The 15,509-nt window shown below is 36.7% G+C and overlaps 2 protein-coding genes across 2 annotated transcripts; both read left to right on the top strand.

Moving 5' to 3' along the window:
• The first annotated feature begins 2,700 nt into the window (after positions 1 to 2,700).
• Positions 2,701 to 3,408, top strand: LOC141629944 (uncharacterized). Its single transcript, XM_074442854.1, has one exon. It carries the CDS (start codon positions 2,701 to 2,703, stop codon positions 3,406 to 3,408), a length of 708 nt encoding a protein of 235 aa, XP_074298955.1.
• Positions 3,409 to 9,853: 6,445 nt separating this feature from the next.
• Positions 9,854 to 10,948, top strand: LOC141629942 (F-box/FBD/LRR-repeat protein At5g22700-like). The gene has a single exon (XM_074442853.1). It carries the CDS (start codon positions 9,854 to 9,856, stop codon positions 10,946 to 10,948), a length of 1,095 nt encoding a protein of 364 aa, XP_074298954.1.
• Positions 10,949 to 15,509: the final 4,561 nt, after the last annotated feature.

Below are 15,509 nucleotides of genomic sequence, written 5' to 3'. Positions count from 1 at the left end.
ATACATAATTATGGTATCAAAATATGATAAAGAAGTCGTGTTTAAATCTCAAAACACTATTTTCTTATCATGGGCCCACCTATTGTTCTATTTTATAGAATTTTCTATCTTAAAGTCGTATATAGACGTTTAGTAACAGAAAAAATTGACATGTTAATAATGTAAGATCGGATCGTATAATCGTAGGATCGTAGAATCAGGTTAAGATTCTACTTTTAAAAAAATTGAGACAAGTTGAATTGTAAGATCCTACAAAATTAAGATCCTACCTAGGATCGGGATCGGTCGGCACTTTTTAGATCGTAGAATCGTAAGATCCTACGAGATCGGGAGTTTAACAACACGAGTGTAACACAACTTTGATTGTTTATGTATGGTCTGCGAGATAGAGATAGCAACTAGGTAAAATTTGGGCACTCTGTTGTTTTGGCTCTTTGTTATTAGCTGAGTAAGTTTTCTGAGTAACGGTTTCTTAATAAATTTATTCAAAGTCTATTTTACAATTTTAAAGAAAAAGTGGTATTAAAGGTAATAAAATAGGTACAAATTATAATTGAAGATAAAATTGGTACATTTATTATGTAAATAGGTACGAAATTATTATGTCATTATCAACAACAAAAGGGTCACGATATATAAATAAAAGGGCACGGAAGACTGGTCTCTCAATAACTTATTGAAAGACCGTCTCTCCCAATTTTTAGTCTAAAAATAAAACACCAAAAGCATTCATTTTACGAAATATGAGTTAATAATCGATCTTTATTTAGAACAAGACGATTAATAAGCTATTATTTTATGAATATGAGTTAATAATGCTAAGTCGAGGGGTGAATTAGACTAAATAAAATGTAAAATTTGGGTTAAAAACATGTAAAGTAGAGCGTTATGATGGACGATAGAGTTACCGTGGGATAGGAATTCACTACAAAGGTGTCGACACGATACTGAGACTAATAGACCATACTGGAAATATAAAAATAAAAATATCATACTGCCAGACCACCCCCACACATACAATATCTAGATTTCACTAATATGATGACCCTACAAAAGGACATGAGATAATATAATGATACGGAATTTTATTTCTAGGTTCGTCCCTGCCTATTATTGTCCGTCTCATATGGATGTATATGAAACAAGAACAAAGAAAATCAAAGAATGCTACAAAAACCTACATACACCAACAAGAAAGCTGGTGAATGTAGGCTAAAGCAAACTTGATTCAGTTTATTTACAAACAAACTGCACGTAAACGATATCGACTGGAAATATAAAAATGAAAATATCAATCAACAGTTATTAATTAACAATCAGAAAATTCAAACCAAATTAAGTAGATTTTTGCAACATCGTCCTTAATAATACGAGTACATAATGATATGATCGCCAACAAAAGTAATTGTTCTTTCTAATTGAAATACATCAATGGTGAACGACGGAAATTAAATGGATAACTTAGCTGTTTAGAGTCCAAGCTTTAGGACGGACAATCTTTTCGAGACATCTTGACATATCTCCCTTTAAACTCGACATTGCAACTCGTGGACGCCATTGGACACTGGAATAGTAGCTTGCTTAACACCAACTCGCGTGCTTCATTATTCTCGTCATTGCCAACCAGCGAATATACACGAGAATTTACACTAAGATTCAATTGCTCCAAATTAGGGGCGTTTCTTAACAAGTAAGCGATTGATTCTAAGAAAGATTCTGTAGGCTTGTCATAACTGTAATCCCATCTCCTGATATCTATGTGAATCCTTTTGAGTGCTCGAAGTAACGACTGCTCGTTATCTTTACCTGTATCCAAAACATCCACGGTCCAAGCGTCTAGTACAGGACACATCTCTAATAATGATGACATAGTCTTTAAACTTTGGGATACATTCATATCAAATGTGAGTCGAGTTGCATAGCGAAAGACCAGAGACAAGTTACCTACTTTGGAAATATTAAGAGTAAGTGTTAAATCATGCAAATGGGCCTGGGCCTTACCCGAACGGAGGAGAGACGGGCCACTCAACAACACAAGGGAGGTTCCATCCTAAAACCAATTGGCAATAGGAGGAGTAGCTCCCTTGGTTATAAAGTGGTACAATCTCTCTTTCTCCTTAGCCAATAGCATCATCAGCTGCTGTCATCATTTCCATACTCCAGAATCTTCCAGACGCTGCTACATAAACCAGTCTGTTACAAGCTGACTCAGCACTGACTCAGCATAACAGAATTCTGTTATGTGTAACAGAATTGAGTCAAAGCAGTCAATGAAAATATCTAGATTTTTCTTACTAGCTAAGTCATTAGAGAATTAGTATAAATAGACTGTACATATGAAGTTGTAACTTATCTGTTCATAATACAATTTGCACATTCTATTTACCTTCTTCTCATTTTACTTGATTCAACTTTCTCTCTTTTAATCAAAGAATTCAGTCATCACTACTAAGCTCAATTAAGCTTTCTTCAATGGCTTCCATGATAAACACATTTTATCATGGTATCAGAGCTACAAAGGAGTGATCCTGCGTAGTTTCTGTTTACTTCGCTTCCGCATATATCATCAATTTACTATAAATCTTCGTTCTTGTGATTGTTTTTTATTCATTCTTCAAAACTTTCATTTTCAGTATAATTACTTTCTCAAATCACAAATAGTTACATTTTTTCTTTAAATCAAGCTTAAATTTGTTCAAAATGGTGAATTCTGAAGAAAATCCAAATTCTGCAGTTTCTGGTATTAGTACTGGTGTGATTGGTATGCAAGATCCTCTCTATCTTGCTCCTGGAGACATCTCTGGTCTTCATCTTGTTTCAGCTCCGTTCAATGGAAAGCACTATGTGAAGTGGTCACGTGCTGTTAAGATGGCGTTAATCTCCAAAAATAAGCTTGGCTTTATCACTGGATGTTATCCTAAGCCTGAAGAGACTGCTGCTACGTATCAAGATTGGATACGTGTTGATTATAATGTTCTCTGCTGGATTCTTCACTCTCTCATTCCTGAAATCTCAGAAAGTTTGATGTATGTCACTACTTCCAAGCAATTGTGGGAGGAAATCAAGGAACGTTACTGTCAAGCTAACGCGCCTTTTCTCTATCAGTTACGCAAAGATGTAATGCAGACCATTCAGTCTGATAATCAGTCTGTTGCAGATTATTTTGGTAAACTCAAGTCAGTTTGGGAGGATTTGCAGAGTCTTGATGGAATTCCTGATTGCGAGTGTGGTGCTATGAGCAAATGTTCTTGCACGCTATTAAAGAAAATGCTTGAGAGAGATAATCGTCATAAGTTGATTGACTTTCTCATGGGACTTGACAACAAGTATGAGACTGTAAGAAGTCAGATACTTGCTTGTGATCCACTTCCTACAATAAATCAAGCCTTCTTCAGATCAACAGATTGAGATGCAAAAGAGCATCAGCAATGCTGATAAAGGAAAAGGAGTACTGCAGGATGATATGGCTCTAGCAGTAAATAAGTCATATTATCAAAGTACAATAGAGATAATCCTAGCACTTCCACAGGAGGAAATTCTCAGAGGAATTACAATACTAATGGTATGGGTCAAGGATATCAGAAGCCACGTGCTGAAGGAGGAAGTTCATCTGGATATTACAAGAAAGATAATGCTGATACTGTTGCTGCACATCATAATTCTGGTCCAAGTACATTTCAGAATGCTGGTTATTCCAACAATCCTTCTTACAGACAAGGTTTTGGTGAGAATCATCCTTCTGGAGAGTTCAAAAGGCCAAAACTTATCTGTTCTTATTGTACTAAGGAAGGACATTTAAGGAATCGTTGTTACAAGCTTATTGGATATCCTTCTCAAAGACAAGATGGGAGGCGTATGGCCGCAAATGTTGAAGTCTTTGAAGAAGATCCACTTGCTGATGATTATCAAGATCAAGACAAGGATACTTCTGTTGATCCTGTCATGATTCAGTCTATGTTCAAAGAGTTTGTGAAGCTGGTAAAGTCAGGAGACATTCCAGGTCTTCACCATAAGCAGTCTTCTTCTCCAGCTCAAAGTTCACAATCTGTGAATTTTGCAGGTATCTCATTTGTCTCCACTGTTTTTGACACTGCCAATTCTGTGGTAAAAACAAGCTGTGCTGATTTTTGGATAGTAGACTCAGGCGCCTCTAGTCATATTACCTATAATTCTACCTTATTTGTCTCCACTAGAACTCTAATAAAGCCAATTAGAGTAGGATTACCAAATGGAACAATTAAGGAGGTTCACACAGTTGGGAATGTTCATCTGGTTGATGCAATTTTGTTAAAAGATGTTCTTTACATACCTGGATTCACTCATAATTTGTTATCAGTTGGGAGGTTGTTACATGACACTGGTTTACATGCTAGATTTACTGATTCTAGCTGGTGTTTTCAGGACCCTACCACTGAGCAAGTCATATGTCGTGGCAAGAAGCTTGGAGGAGTTTATCTTTACAAGATAGATAATAAGAAAATTGTTAATAAAGTAGTTTCTAATTCCAATGTAATGTGTCATACAGCTATGGCTGTTTCTCCTTTTCATGTTGCTGATGTGAGTCTAGCACATGCTCGTTTGGGTCACACATCTGTATCTAGACTAAAGCATGTTCCTATGTACTCTGGCATAAATAAAGTTGACAGTTTTCATTGTGAGACCTGTGTTCTTGCTAAACATCACAAGCTTCCCTATCCCATTAGTACATCTGTTACCACACAACTTTTTGAATTGATCCATGTTGACTTGTGGGGGCCACATAAGACCAAATCCCTCACTGGTGCTACATATTTCCTGACCATTATAGAGGATTGTAGTAGGGTCACATGGACCACCTTACTAAAGGATAAGACTGAGGTTTATCATACTTTGGTGAATTTTTTGGCATATGTTAATACTCAGTTTCAAGCTAAGGTACAGAATATCCGGAGTGATAATGGTACAGAAATTTTTCAAAAGAATTGTGGACAGCTATTCTCACAACATGGGATTGTTCATCAAAGGAGTTTACCTGATAACCCTCAGCAGAATGGTAGAGTTGAGAGAAAACATCGCCATTTATTGGAAACTGCAAGAGCACTCAGATTTCAAGGGCATTTACCTAAGAAATTTTGGGGAGAACTTATATTAGCAGCCACTCATCTTATCAATCTTATGCCATCTTCTGTCTTATCTTGGAAGATTCCAACTGAAGTTTTATTCAACAAACCAGCTAACTATGATCATCTCAGGGTTATTGGTTGCTTATGCTATGCAGCACAGCATCCTTCTGACAAGTTTGAACCTAGGGCAAAGAAATGTGTATTCCTAGGCTATCCTTTTGGTCAAAAAGGTTACAAATTGTTTGATTTGAATAGTCAAAAAAGTGTTCTCAGCAGAGATGTTATCTTTCATGAACAAGTTTTTCCATATGCCAAGGATCCTTTGGACAATTCAGGTTCTACTGATCAGTCTCCCTCATACTTTCCCATGCCTTCTTCTTGTCCTTTGGACATTACTACTCATACTTTTCCTATACTACCAACAGATAATAACAATATTCCACATATTAATACTGCTTCTAGTACACCAGATAGTATCCATTGTTCCTCTTCTAATCATAGTACTAATTTTTCCAATAATACGCCAAATAATATCATTACAACACCTATTACATCATCTATTAATACCAATACTACTAATACTTCTACTAATGTTCTTACTCCAACCACTATTCCTGTATCCCATAGTCCTTCTCCTAACCATGCTTCCACTACTCCTGTCACTGAAGTTCCTATACCCACCAGAAAATCCACCAGAAAACGAACTCAACCACCTCAGTTAAGTGATTTTGACTGTAAAAGTGTTCCTGCCTCCTTGTGCCATCCCATTGTTTCACCTTCCAAGCCTCATAACTCAGCAGATTCCTTGTCTCATTCCTTTTCTGTGCTTCATCTTTCTGATTTAGCCCATTACTCCTCAGAATATGTGGCATCCCTGAATGCTGCTTTAGAGATTTATGAGCCCTCATGTTATAGCCAAGCTAAAGATGATCCCAAGTGGATTGATGCAATGGCCAAAGAATTACAAGCACTTGAGGACAACAATACTTGGGTTTTGACTTCACTACCTCCAGGCAAACAGACTATTGGCACCAAATGGGTATATAAAGTGAAATTTTGTCCAGATGGGTCAGTTGAAAGGTACAAGGCCAGACTTGTAGCCAAAGGATACAATCAGATTGAAGGCAAGGATTACAAACACACCTTCAGTCCCGTAGCTAAATTTACCACTGTCAGGACTCTTATAGCCATTGCTGCTGCCAAAGGATGGAGTTTGCATCAACTTGACATAAATAATGCTTTTCTCCATGGTTTTCTCGATGAAGAAGTGTATATGGATTTACCTTTGGGATATCACAAAGGGAAGCCTGGTGAGGTGTGCTTATTGAAGAGGTCTCTCTATGGTCTTAAACAGGCTTCTCGCCAATGGAACTTAGAACTCACCAAGTTCCTCACGCATCTTGGATATATTCAGTCTAAAGAGGATTATTCCCTGTTCACCAAGTCTTCTTCTGCATCATCATACACTGCTATACTAGTCTATGTTGATGACTTACTTGTGACAGGAAATGATGACCATGAGATCAGCAAGGTCAAGAGGGCCCTTGATCACGCATTCACCATTAAGGATTTGGGTCAGCTCAGATATTTCTTGGGAATTGAAGTTGCAAGATCAGCAGCAGGCATCATCTTGAATCAACGCAAATACATTACAGATATTCTTAAAGATACCAACATGCTTAACTGCAAGACTTCTTCCTTTCCTTTCCCCAAAGGTCTCAATTTATCACCTACTGAAGGGGATCTACTTGAGGACCCTGAAGATTATAGACGTTTAGTAGGGAGACTCCTCTATCTGAACTTAACACACCCAGACATTTCCTATTCAGTGCAGCAGTTAAGTCAGTTTTTGAGTACTCCCAGATTGCCTCACATGTTAGCAGCACTGCATCTGGTCCGCTATTTGAAACATACCATCAATTTGGGACTATTTTATGCTGCAAATAATCCTATGGTCCTTAGTAGCTTCTGTGACGCAGATTGGGGAACCTGTGTGTTTACAGGACGATCCTTAACCGGGTTCTGTGTCTTCTTGGGTAACTCCTTAATTTCTTGGAAAACTAAAAAACAAAACACCGTTAGCAAATCTTCAGCTGAAGCAGAATACAGAAGCATGAGTCAAACCTCTAGTGAACTCGTCTGGATTGAAGCCTTGCTCCATAATTTTGAAGTTGCTGCTCCCCTTCCCGTTACACTTTATTGTGATAACAAAGCAGCCCAGCAGATTGCAGCAAATCCCGTGTTTCATGAAAGAACTAAGCACCTGCGACTGGACTGCCATTATATTAGGGAACGGATAGCTGAGGGACTGATTCAAACCAAGCATATAGGGACAGCACATCAAACAGCTGACATCCTGACTAAGGCCCTTGGTGCATCACAACATACTTATCTTACTTCCAAGTTAGGCCTTGTCTTGAATCCTCCAAGTCCAACTTGAAGGGGGGCTATTAGAAGAACAATCAGCACTATGTCAGCATACACACACGCAGCAGCATCATTGATCAAGCCAAGCCAATAGCATCATCAGCTGCTGTCATCATTTCAATACTCCAGAATCTTCCAGACGCTGCTACATAAACCAGTCTGTTACAAGCTGACTCAGCACTGACTCAGCATAACAGAATTCTGTTATGTGTAACAGAATTGAGTCAAAGCAGTCAATGAAAATATCTAGATTTTTCTTACTAGCTAAGTCATTAGAGAATTAGTATAAATAGACTGTACATATGAAGTTGTAACTTATCTGTTCATAATACAATTTGCACATTCTATTTACCTTCTTCTCATTTTACTTGATTCAATTTTCTCTCTTTCAATCAAAGAATTCAGTCATCACTACTAAGCTCAATTAAGCTTTCTTCAATGACTTCCATGATAAACACATTTTATCAGTAAGGTACCGAAAATTAGAAACCGCCCCATAGAATTCTGACATAAACCCGTTTTCTTCATCAAAAAGAGCACCAACATCATTAGTAAATTTGATTTTCGCCTCACGAAGCGCAATTGGTTCCTCCTTAAAAGAAAATATCCCGGGTTTTGGAGCTGAAATATACAAGTATTCCAATTTCGGAGCTTTAATCACAATTGTATTGCTTTCCGTGAAATCAGTCCTTATAAGCAAAGACCACCGTAAACTTTGATTACAACATTTCAAGCTTTGCAATTGATGCAAAGACCACGGGTTCTTTCTCAAGCGAGTTAAATACAATACTTCGAGTGATGGACAAACCTTAATTATTTTTTCAATCCATTGTAACCGGAAAGAAACAAATTGAAGGCTTAACTTCTTCAAATTTGGAAGATTGATGATTTAACAATCATCAGGCAACTCCAAGCTATTACAAGAAGACGAGCTTAATTCGATTGACACTAACGACTGCGTTTGGAAAATTACAATTGGTGCGACTAACATATCCCGACCAATATAACGCCCGTCTATGGCCCATGTTACCCTAAGTTGATGGATGTTCCGGTCACAAATTTTGCGAATTAAAGTAGGTATGTTAGGTACGAGAGAGTCAACTACGAGACGGAAACTATTGATGAAAGGTGAGGAAATTTGCATCAAGATTTCATTCAATGTAGTATCAAATTCGCTTAACTTAGAATCATGGTACGTGAAGATGTCGATAGAGGTTGTGTTAGTCCAGAGACCACGCCATCGACGGGATAAAGTACCGGTAGCGATGGCTAATCGAAGAGGAAGGCGGGAGATGATTTCGATAAGAATGTCATTAGGGAGAAAGCTCAGCCTATCGAGACTCCCATTTATTTCTTCACTATTGTTCGTCATTGAACTTCCGCCGTTGGTAAGGCTTGAGAGAGAATACGTTAGGGTTTTTGAATGATTTTGTGATTTTGCTTTTTCAATTGCTTTTTCATAGGGCACGCGTTAGAAAAACCGTTAATATAGTCATTAGGAAAGTAAATAACGACTAAACAATATTTTCTAATGACTATATACGGAAAATATATCACAATATAGTGATAAATAATAAAATAATAATATCCCTTCCGTCTCGTTTTTTTGTTTGCCTATTTTAGGCGAGAGTGGTAATTAAACTTCAAGCCCCTTTAAGTTTCACCAAAAGTGAAATTCATTCCCAATTGGTAAATTTTCACCAAATTCTTATAATAAAAAACATTTTTATAATCCAATTTATCAAATATAAAATAAGTTTTTTTTATGATTTTAGAATTTTATATTTATGTTAAAATTTGAGATTTTTTTTTTAGGTTTTATAGTATTTAGACAATTTTTATACATACATGGAAATTAAAGAAATAATGATTTAACCTAGTTCGAGTTGAGCTCGACCCTAAACCAAGCCGATTCCGAGCTTTGATTTTTTAAGCTCGTAAAATTCCGAATCAATTCTGAGCTCAAGCTCAAGTTTCCGAGCCGATTCCAAGCCCACTCGAACTCGAGCTAAAATCAGCTCACCCCCTAGTCCCAAGTATTTTTCATGTTTTTGAGTAAAAAAGTATTTTTCATGTAATTAAAGTGGTGTTTGCCTAAACTTCTTATATTGTTTTTGCCTCTTATAGCTTCTTTGTTTTCTTTTTATTGTAAAAAATTTAAGGAAACTGTGTTTAATTGTTTATGTAAACTTCTTATTATTTTTGGGGCAAACGTAACTTATGTAAACTCCATTTATTCCGTATATAAGCAAAAGAAAGAGGCAAAAATTAGGTCAAGAACACGCTTAAACCCTGAAGCTTGAAATTTGTTTAGGCCTTAGAGAATGGAGATTGGCGTTAAACTTAGTAATCATGGCGAAGATAGGTTGAGTTCCCTCTCCGACGACGTTCTTATCGAAATCATCTCTTTCCTTCCTCTCCAATTTGCCATCGTTCCGGGGTCATTATCCCGTCGATGGTGTGGTCTTTGGACTAAAGTAACCTCTATAAATATAAAACTCCCTGATTTCAAGCATTTTCCTGACTTCATGTCACATATTACCTCACCGTCAATCTACCGTTTCTTCGTCAAATATGCGGTTGAAGTTGATGACTCAATCTCGCGCTCTCTTTTGAATTTTTGGTTTCGACAAGCTTGTGACCGCAACGTCCGTGAACTCAAGTTAGCATGTCCTCCTCGTTTTAGGGGTTGCAGCTACCGTGAGAATATATTGCCAAGTTTTGTTTTACAAACGCAGTCGCTGACGTCAATTGAGTTATACTCCGTATATAATTTGCAGTTGCCTGATGATGGACAAATCAATCTTCCTAATTTGAAGAGATTACGATTTACACGCTATCGTGTTGATTTGAAGTTGTTGGGAACGTTAATCGAGGCTTGTCCATCTCTCGAAGATTTGTCTTTAATAGATTTCTTCTTTATGTGGATACCGGAATGTGACATTGAGGAATGTGACGACATTGAGGAACGTGACGACATTAAGGTTTTCAATCAAAATTTACGACGGCTAGTTATCGACACGGGTTCTATCGAAGATAAACGTTTTGCAGTTGTGATTAATGCCCCAAAGTTAGAGCAGTTGGTTTGCCATACTGTAAAATCCGCCATCTTTAGTTTCGAAGTTAAACCTTCAGCGTTGTGTGAAGTAAAAATCGACTTCAACCACAATGATGGACTACAACGCCGGGATGAAAAGAAAGTAATGTCAGAGTTTTATCAGGCAATTAGTAATGTTAGTTCTCTCACACTTGATGATTATGTACTAGATAAGGTGTCGTCGACCGTGTTTTGCAACGTAACTCGATGTACACTAATTATGAAAAAATGGTATAACCTCAAGACCGTGGCGTCATTATTAGAGTTGTGCCCTTTGTTAGATGTTCTGACCCTAAAAGTCGATTGGGATATACGTATCTGATATAGGACCCTTTTGCACCCTTTTTCCCTTCTATTTTCATGCATTCCGACTCCATTTGAGTCAGTTTTGTACTTCCTTTCTCTAATTTCTTGTCCCGATTCCCTTTACTATGACACTGTGGCCCCCTTGCAGAAATTGAGGCGGGAACGGGCGAAATGAAGCTAGAAAGACGGGATTACTAAGCTACGCATGAAAGATGAAGGAAATGATGCTGAGAAGTATTCTCAGCCGGTAGGCCGGCTGGGAATACGTATATACATGGAAATGAAGGAAGAAGCAAGGAAGGAGTATCCCCAGCCGGTGGCCCGGCGGCCGGCTAGCCGGCTGGGAAAACGCATGAGCTGAAAAACACAAGAAATCAAGGAAGTTACAGGAATCTCCCAGCCGGTCAAATGACCGGCAGCTGGGCAACCGGCTGGGAGTTCCCCCATAGGCTAAAAGTCAAGTCCAAAGTCAAAGGCGTCCCAGCCGGTCAGGGACCGGCAGCCGGTCGACCGGCCGTGCCTACCTGATGACTTCCAAGTTTGTTCAAACTTCCAGAGATCTCCCAGTAGACCAAGGGCCGTGGCGGCTGACCGGCCGGGAGTGCGAATACGTGTTTCAAAAGCCCATTCCAAATTCTATCCTAATCCTTGTGGAAACTATAAATACCCCCTCTTAAACCCTTTTGTACACACAACCCTAGATCCAGAATATTTCCCCTTTCAAGTTTAAAACTTTGTTAATCTCTTTATTAATCTTTCCTTAATTAGAGAAGTTTTTCAATTAATTAGTAATTGAATTTGGGTTTGTAAGAAGATTGAAGGTTCTCCTTCTTTATTATTTCTATCCAAATTCCTCTTTTGCTATTGAGTTGGTATTAATTCTCTCCCTATTTTCATTTGTTTACATTTTGTTCTTCCTTCATGTTTGTTTGATTGTTTATGTTAAAATTGTTGTTGTTGTTTGTTTGTTGTTGTTGTTTTCATCATTGTTCATCTTTTCATTGTTCATCTTTCCTTTGTTTCTCTTTCATTTGTTCATCTTTTGATAGTTGTCCTCAAAGACTTAATCTTTGAGTTGATTGGGTTAAAAATTGTGTCTTTTAGTTTAACCAACCTTGTTATTAGATTAAATTATCTTCCTTTACATCTATTGTTGGATTGTTGCATGTTTAGTAGTAAGATTCATCTTCTCACCATGTTTATGACCAAAGTTTCCATCTTTATTGTTTATTTTGCAATTAGGACCATGATTAGTGAGTAGTCTTCCACTAGGGCTCGGTTTGACCCAACATGAGTAATTTCACTAATTGAATCTCATAAAGGCTAATTATTTGGGGAAATTGGTGAGGGTAGTTTGGAGGATTGATTTGGTTTATGGGTTGATTTTGGGTAGTGTCGATTTATAACCCTTGTCCACCAACGAGAGTTGGTTAGGTTGTGATTTGGATATCCGGGATTTGACCCTATTGTTAACCTTGGTTGAGACCGAAAGGGAGAACCGGGGTAGGACACCTCTAAACTAGCGTTTGAAATCGACCCTCGAGAGAGGGAGTGGGATGACCCGGGAATTGATGGGGCTTAATGACCTTAGCAAATATTGGACTACCTTGGGAAAATGCATGTTTTTGGGGTAGTCGGGTATTGAGTTAGGGATTCCGACCTTCGAACCCAAGAGGGGGGGTTGGTGGGTAGTGCTAGTGTCCTATTTCGAACCCGAGAGGGGGGTCTTAGGCGAATTAGAGCCGTCACCTCCTCACCTAGCTACCCTTATGATTGGCCTAGAGATTTGATTGTGTGGAGTTACGAATTGTTTGGGAAGAACCGAGTCTTAGGCTTTTTAATCATTTGATTTACAACTTATCCTTTCTTCTTGTTCATTTACATACCTCTTTCTTGTTTAGTTTGATTTTCATTTTGTCTTAGGTAGCTTTAGTATAACAAATTCATCCCTTATTGTCGACTTAGCTAAACGATAGGATTAGAACAATTAGTAATCTTTTCAACTCCTTGTGGGATCGACCCTTAATAGTGTACAACGATAAAATCGTGCACTTGCGAGGTATAGCTTGATACCATCAGTATCACGAGAGAGATGAACCTCGGGAAGCCTAACCGTAAAAGAACCTCACGTCGAGTACTCAAGAGACTAGAGATTGAAGCGTACTGTACGAGTTATCGCAAGCCTTCAAAATCATTCTTAGAACTAGTACAGTGCTTGTTAAGTGCTGCCATAGATTTGGAGCACTTGTATTTTAGGGCAGTTGGTCCGAAATTTTTCACAGACGAAGTTCGAGAAAGGATGGAATCGAATTTGTGCAAGCTAATATGCGAGTGTCCTATGGCATCAACTGGGTGTAAGGTTGAATTTGAAGGGATGTTTCACAAATATGTTTCAAGATCGAATCAAGGTTGATTGGAAAGTAATAGCCGTGAAGTTATCTTGGCCATCAAATCTACATAGTATAAAAGATGGGTTCTTTAAAGGATTCCTATTGGCTGCTACAATTTTTTTTTCTCTTTTTTTTCTTACGTGGGGACCGCCATGATCTCTACATAATTAATTACCCTCTTCTTTACAATCTTAATCTTATTTAACTAAGATTACATTTACACAAAATCATACATTATACAATTACACATTAATAAATTACAATTACGAAAAATTAATAAAATTTTCAAATAATCGTCCTCCTACTTCTAACCTGGACAAATAAAATGTGAACAATGCATATTGATTAATCATCCGAAATTAGTAGTTAAATTCATTGTGTAAAAAAAAAAACAAAAAAAAAAAATCAGTATGACTATTATATTCCAACATCAAAAATACAGAGTATATTAGTTCTGAACATTTTAACAACAAAATATATTGATATGACATATTTTAAATTTTCGTAAACATAAACAATATAGTAGAGGTAGATCAAAAACAAATCGTAGAAAATAGATTACTCCGTAAGAGAGATTTTTTTTTTAAATTGAAAATATATAAACTTTAAAATAAATGAAAGCAAATATAAAAAGAACTAAATATAACATAACCAGTATAATACAAGTAGATTTGAAAAAGTTCCCGTTCCAAATCGAAAAAATATAAACTTTAAAATAAATGCGAAGAAATATAAAAAGGAGGAAATATAAGATTCGGATCATACTTATATGAAGTTCTTCCGATTATTCACTTTAATTAGCTTTAATGTTAAAAGTTAAATCCTTTAAATTTGCATGAGATGAGCATATGGAAAAATACTTAACAAACTGAAATAATTAAAGACAACAATATTATTTAAATAACTCTTTAAAAAAAGGTCTGAAAGACATCATAATTATTCATAATAATTGAAGAATAGTGAAAAAAAACGAAAAAAAGGAAAAATAGTGAAATACTGTAAAAAAAAAATAACAATACTACATGGAAGAAAAAGAAATCAATTTTAAAGAAATCAATAGTCAAAAATACATAAAGCTCGATCTTTTTGTATCATACATATAATTTCGATAATTGACTGCAAATGTCCTTATATGAGGTGTGAAGTAAATTTTGAGGGCACATTTGATGCGAGAGATTTTTCAATCGGAACTTGAAGGGATTAGAGAGAGGCCTGTATAAGATGAAATTGAGAGTGGAAGGTTTTTCATTTTTATTTAATATTTGAGGGGAGTTGGAGAGATGATGGAGGTGACGATGGTAGTGAGCCAGGGAGATATTAGACTATTGAACTATGAGAGAGTCTAAGGAGGAGCTAGGGTTAACTTTAACATCATTGTGTGGAATTTATATGATGGGTTATTAGATAAAATTGGGTTTCGATGAAAACAAATGGGTTGAATTTGCCTCTATTAAAAAAAGAGTTTAAAACAATACAAGGGGTATATCATATATGTGGTCTTTAAATTGGGTTATATGAAAATGAGTTGGTTAAAAGTTTTATATATATACATACGGAGTAAGTCTTGTGTAAGGAAGTTTTACACTAATGTAATTGTAAAACCGGATGTAAATACAAACTTATTAGTGAGTAAAGGCAGTTTGATCATTTAATTTGCAGATAACATTAACAATTCTAAACTTAGAGGGGAGCCGTTGTTGGGGAACCTAATCGATAATTATAGGAAAGCTTAAGTGCCCCAAATTATATTAGTAACGGTCTACTATCAACTAATTAGATATATACTACGTATATACTCTCATGCTTTGGAAAAACACATTTTGAAAAAAAAATACTACTCACATATACAACTTACGTGCATTGTCCCCGAGCCCCAACCAGGGTGATATCCTCGTGATAGTGGTTCGAAGCAGCGACTGATAGATTGAATCGATTATTTTAATTACATTAATGATGAAAACCATTGTCGTAGATGAAAACTGTTTTTTCTTTAAATTATACGTACGTTATATGTAGGTTAGTTACGTTAATGATGAAAAACCGTATTATGTCATCAGAATGAAGACCGTTGCTGAAATTATGAAATTATATTACGTCAAATCTTGAATTATGGGCTTATTTATAATGTTACGGCATTGCACATTTTATAACACTCATTTATATGATCGTGTATCAATAATAACAACT

The sequence above is a fragment of the Silene latifolia genome, chromosome Y (genome assembly GCF_048544455.1).
Source record: "Silene latifolia isolate original U9 population chromosome Y, ASM4854445v1, whole genome shotgun sequence".
Lineage (NCBI taxonomy): Eukaryota > Viridiplantae > Streptophyta > Magnoliopsida > Caryophyllales > Caryophyllaceae > Silene > Silene latifolia.
This window is presented reverse-complemented; position numbering and strand designations above follow the sequence as displayed.

Excerpts from the sequence above, each read along its gene's own strand:
- LOC141629944 (XM_074442854.1), top strand. The coding sequence starts at position 2,701 with ATGGTGAATTCTGAAGAAAATCCAAATTCTGCAGTTTCTGGTATTAGT.
- LOC141629942 (XM_074442853.1), top strand. The coding sequence starts at position 9,854 with ATGGAGATTGGCGTTAAACTTAGTAATCATGGCGAAGATAGGTTGAGT.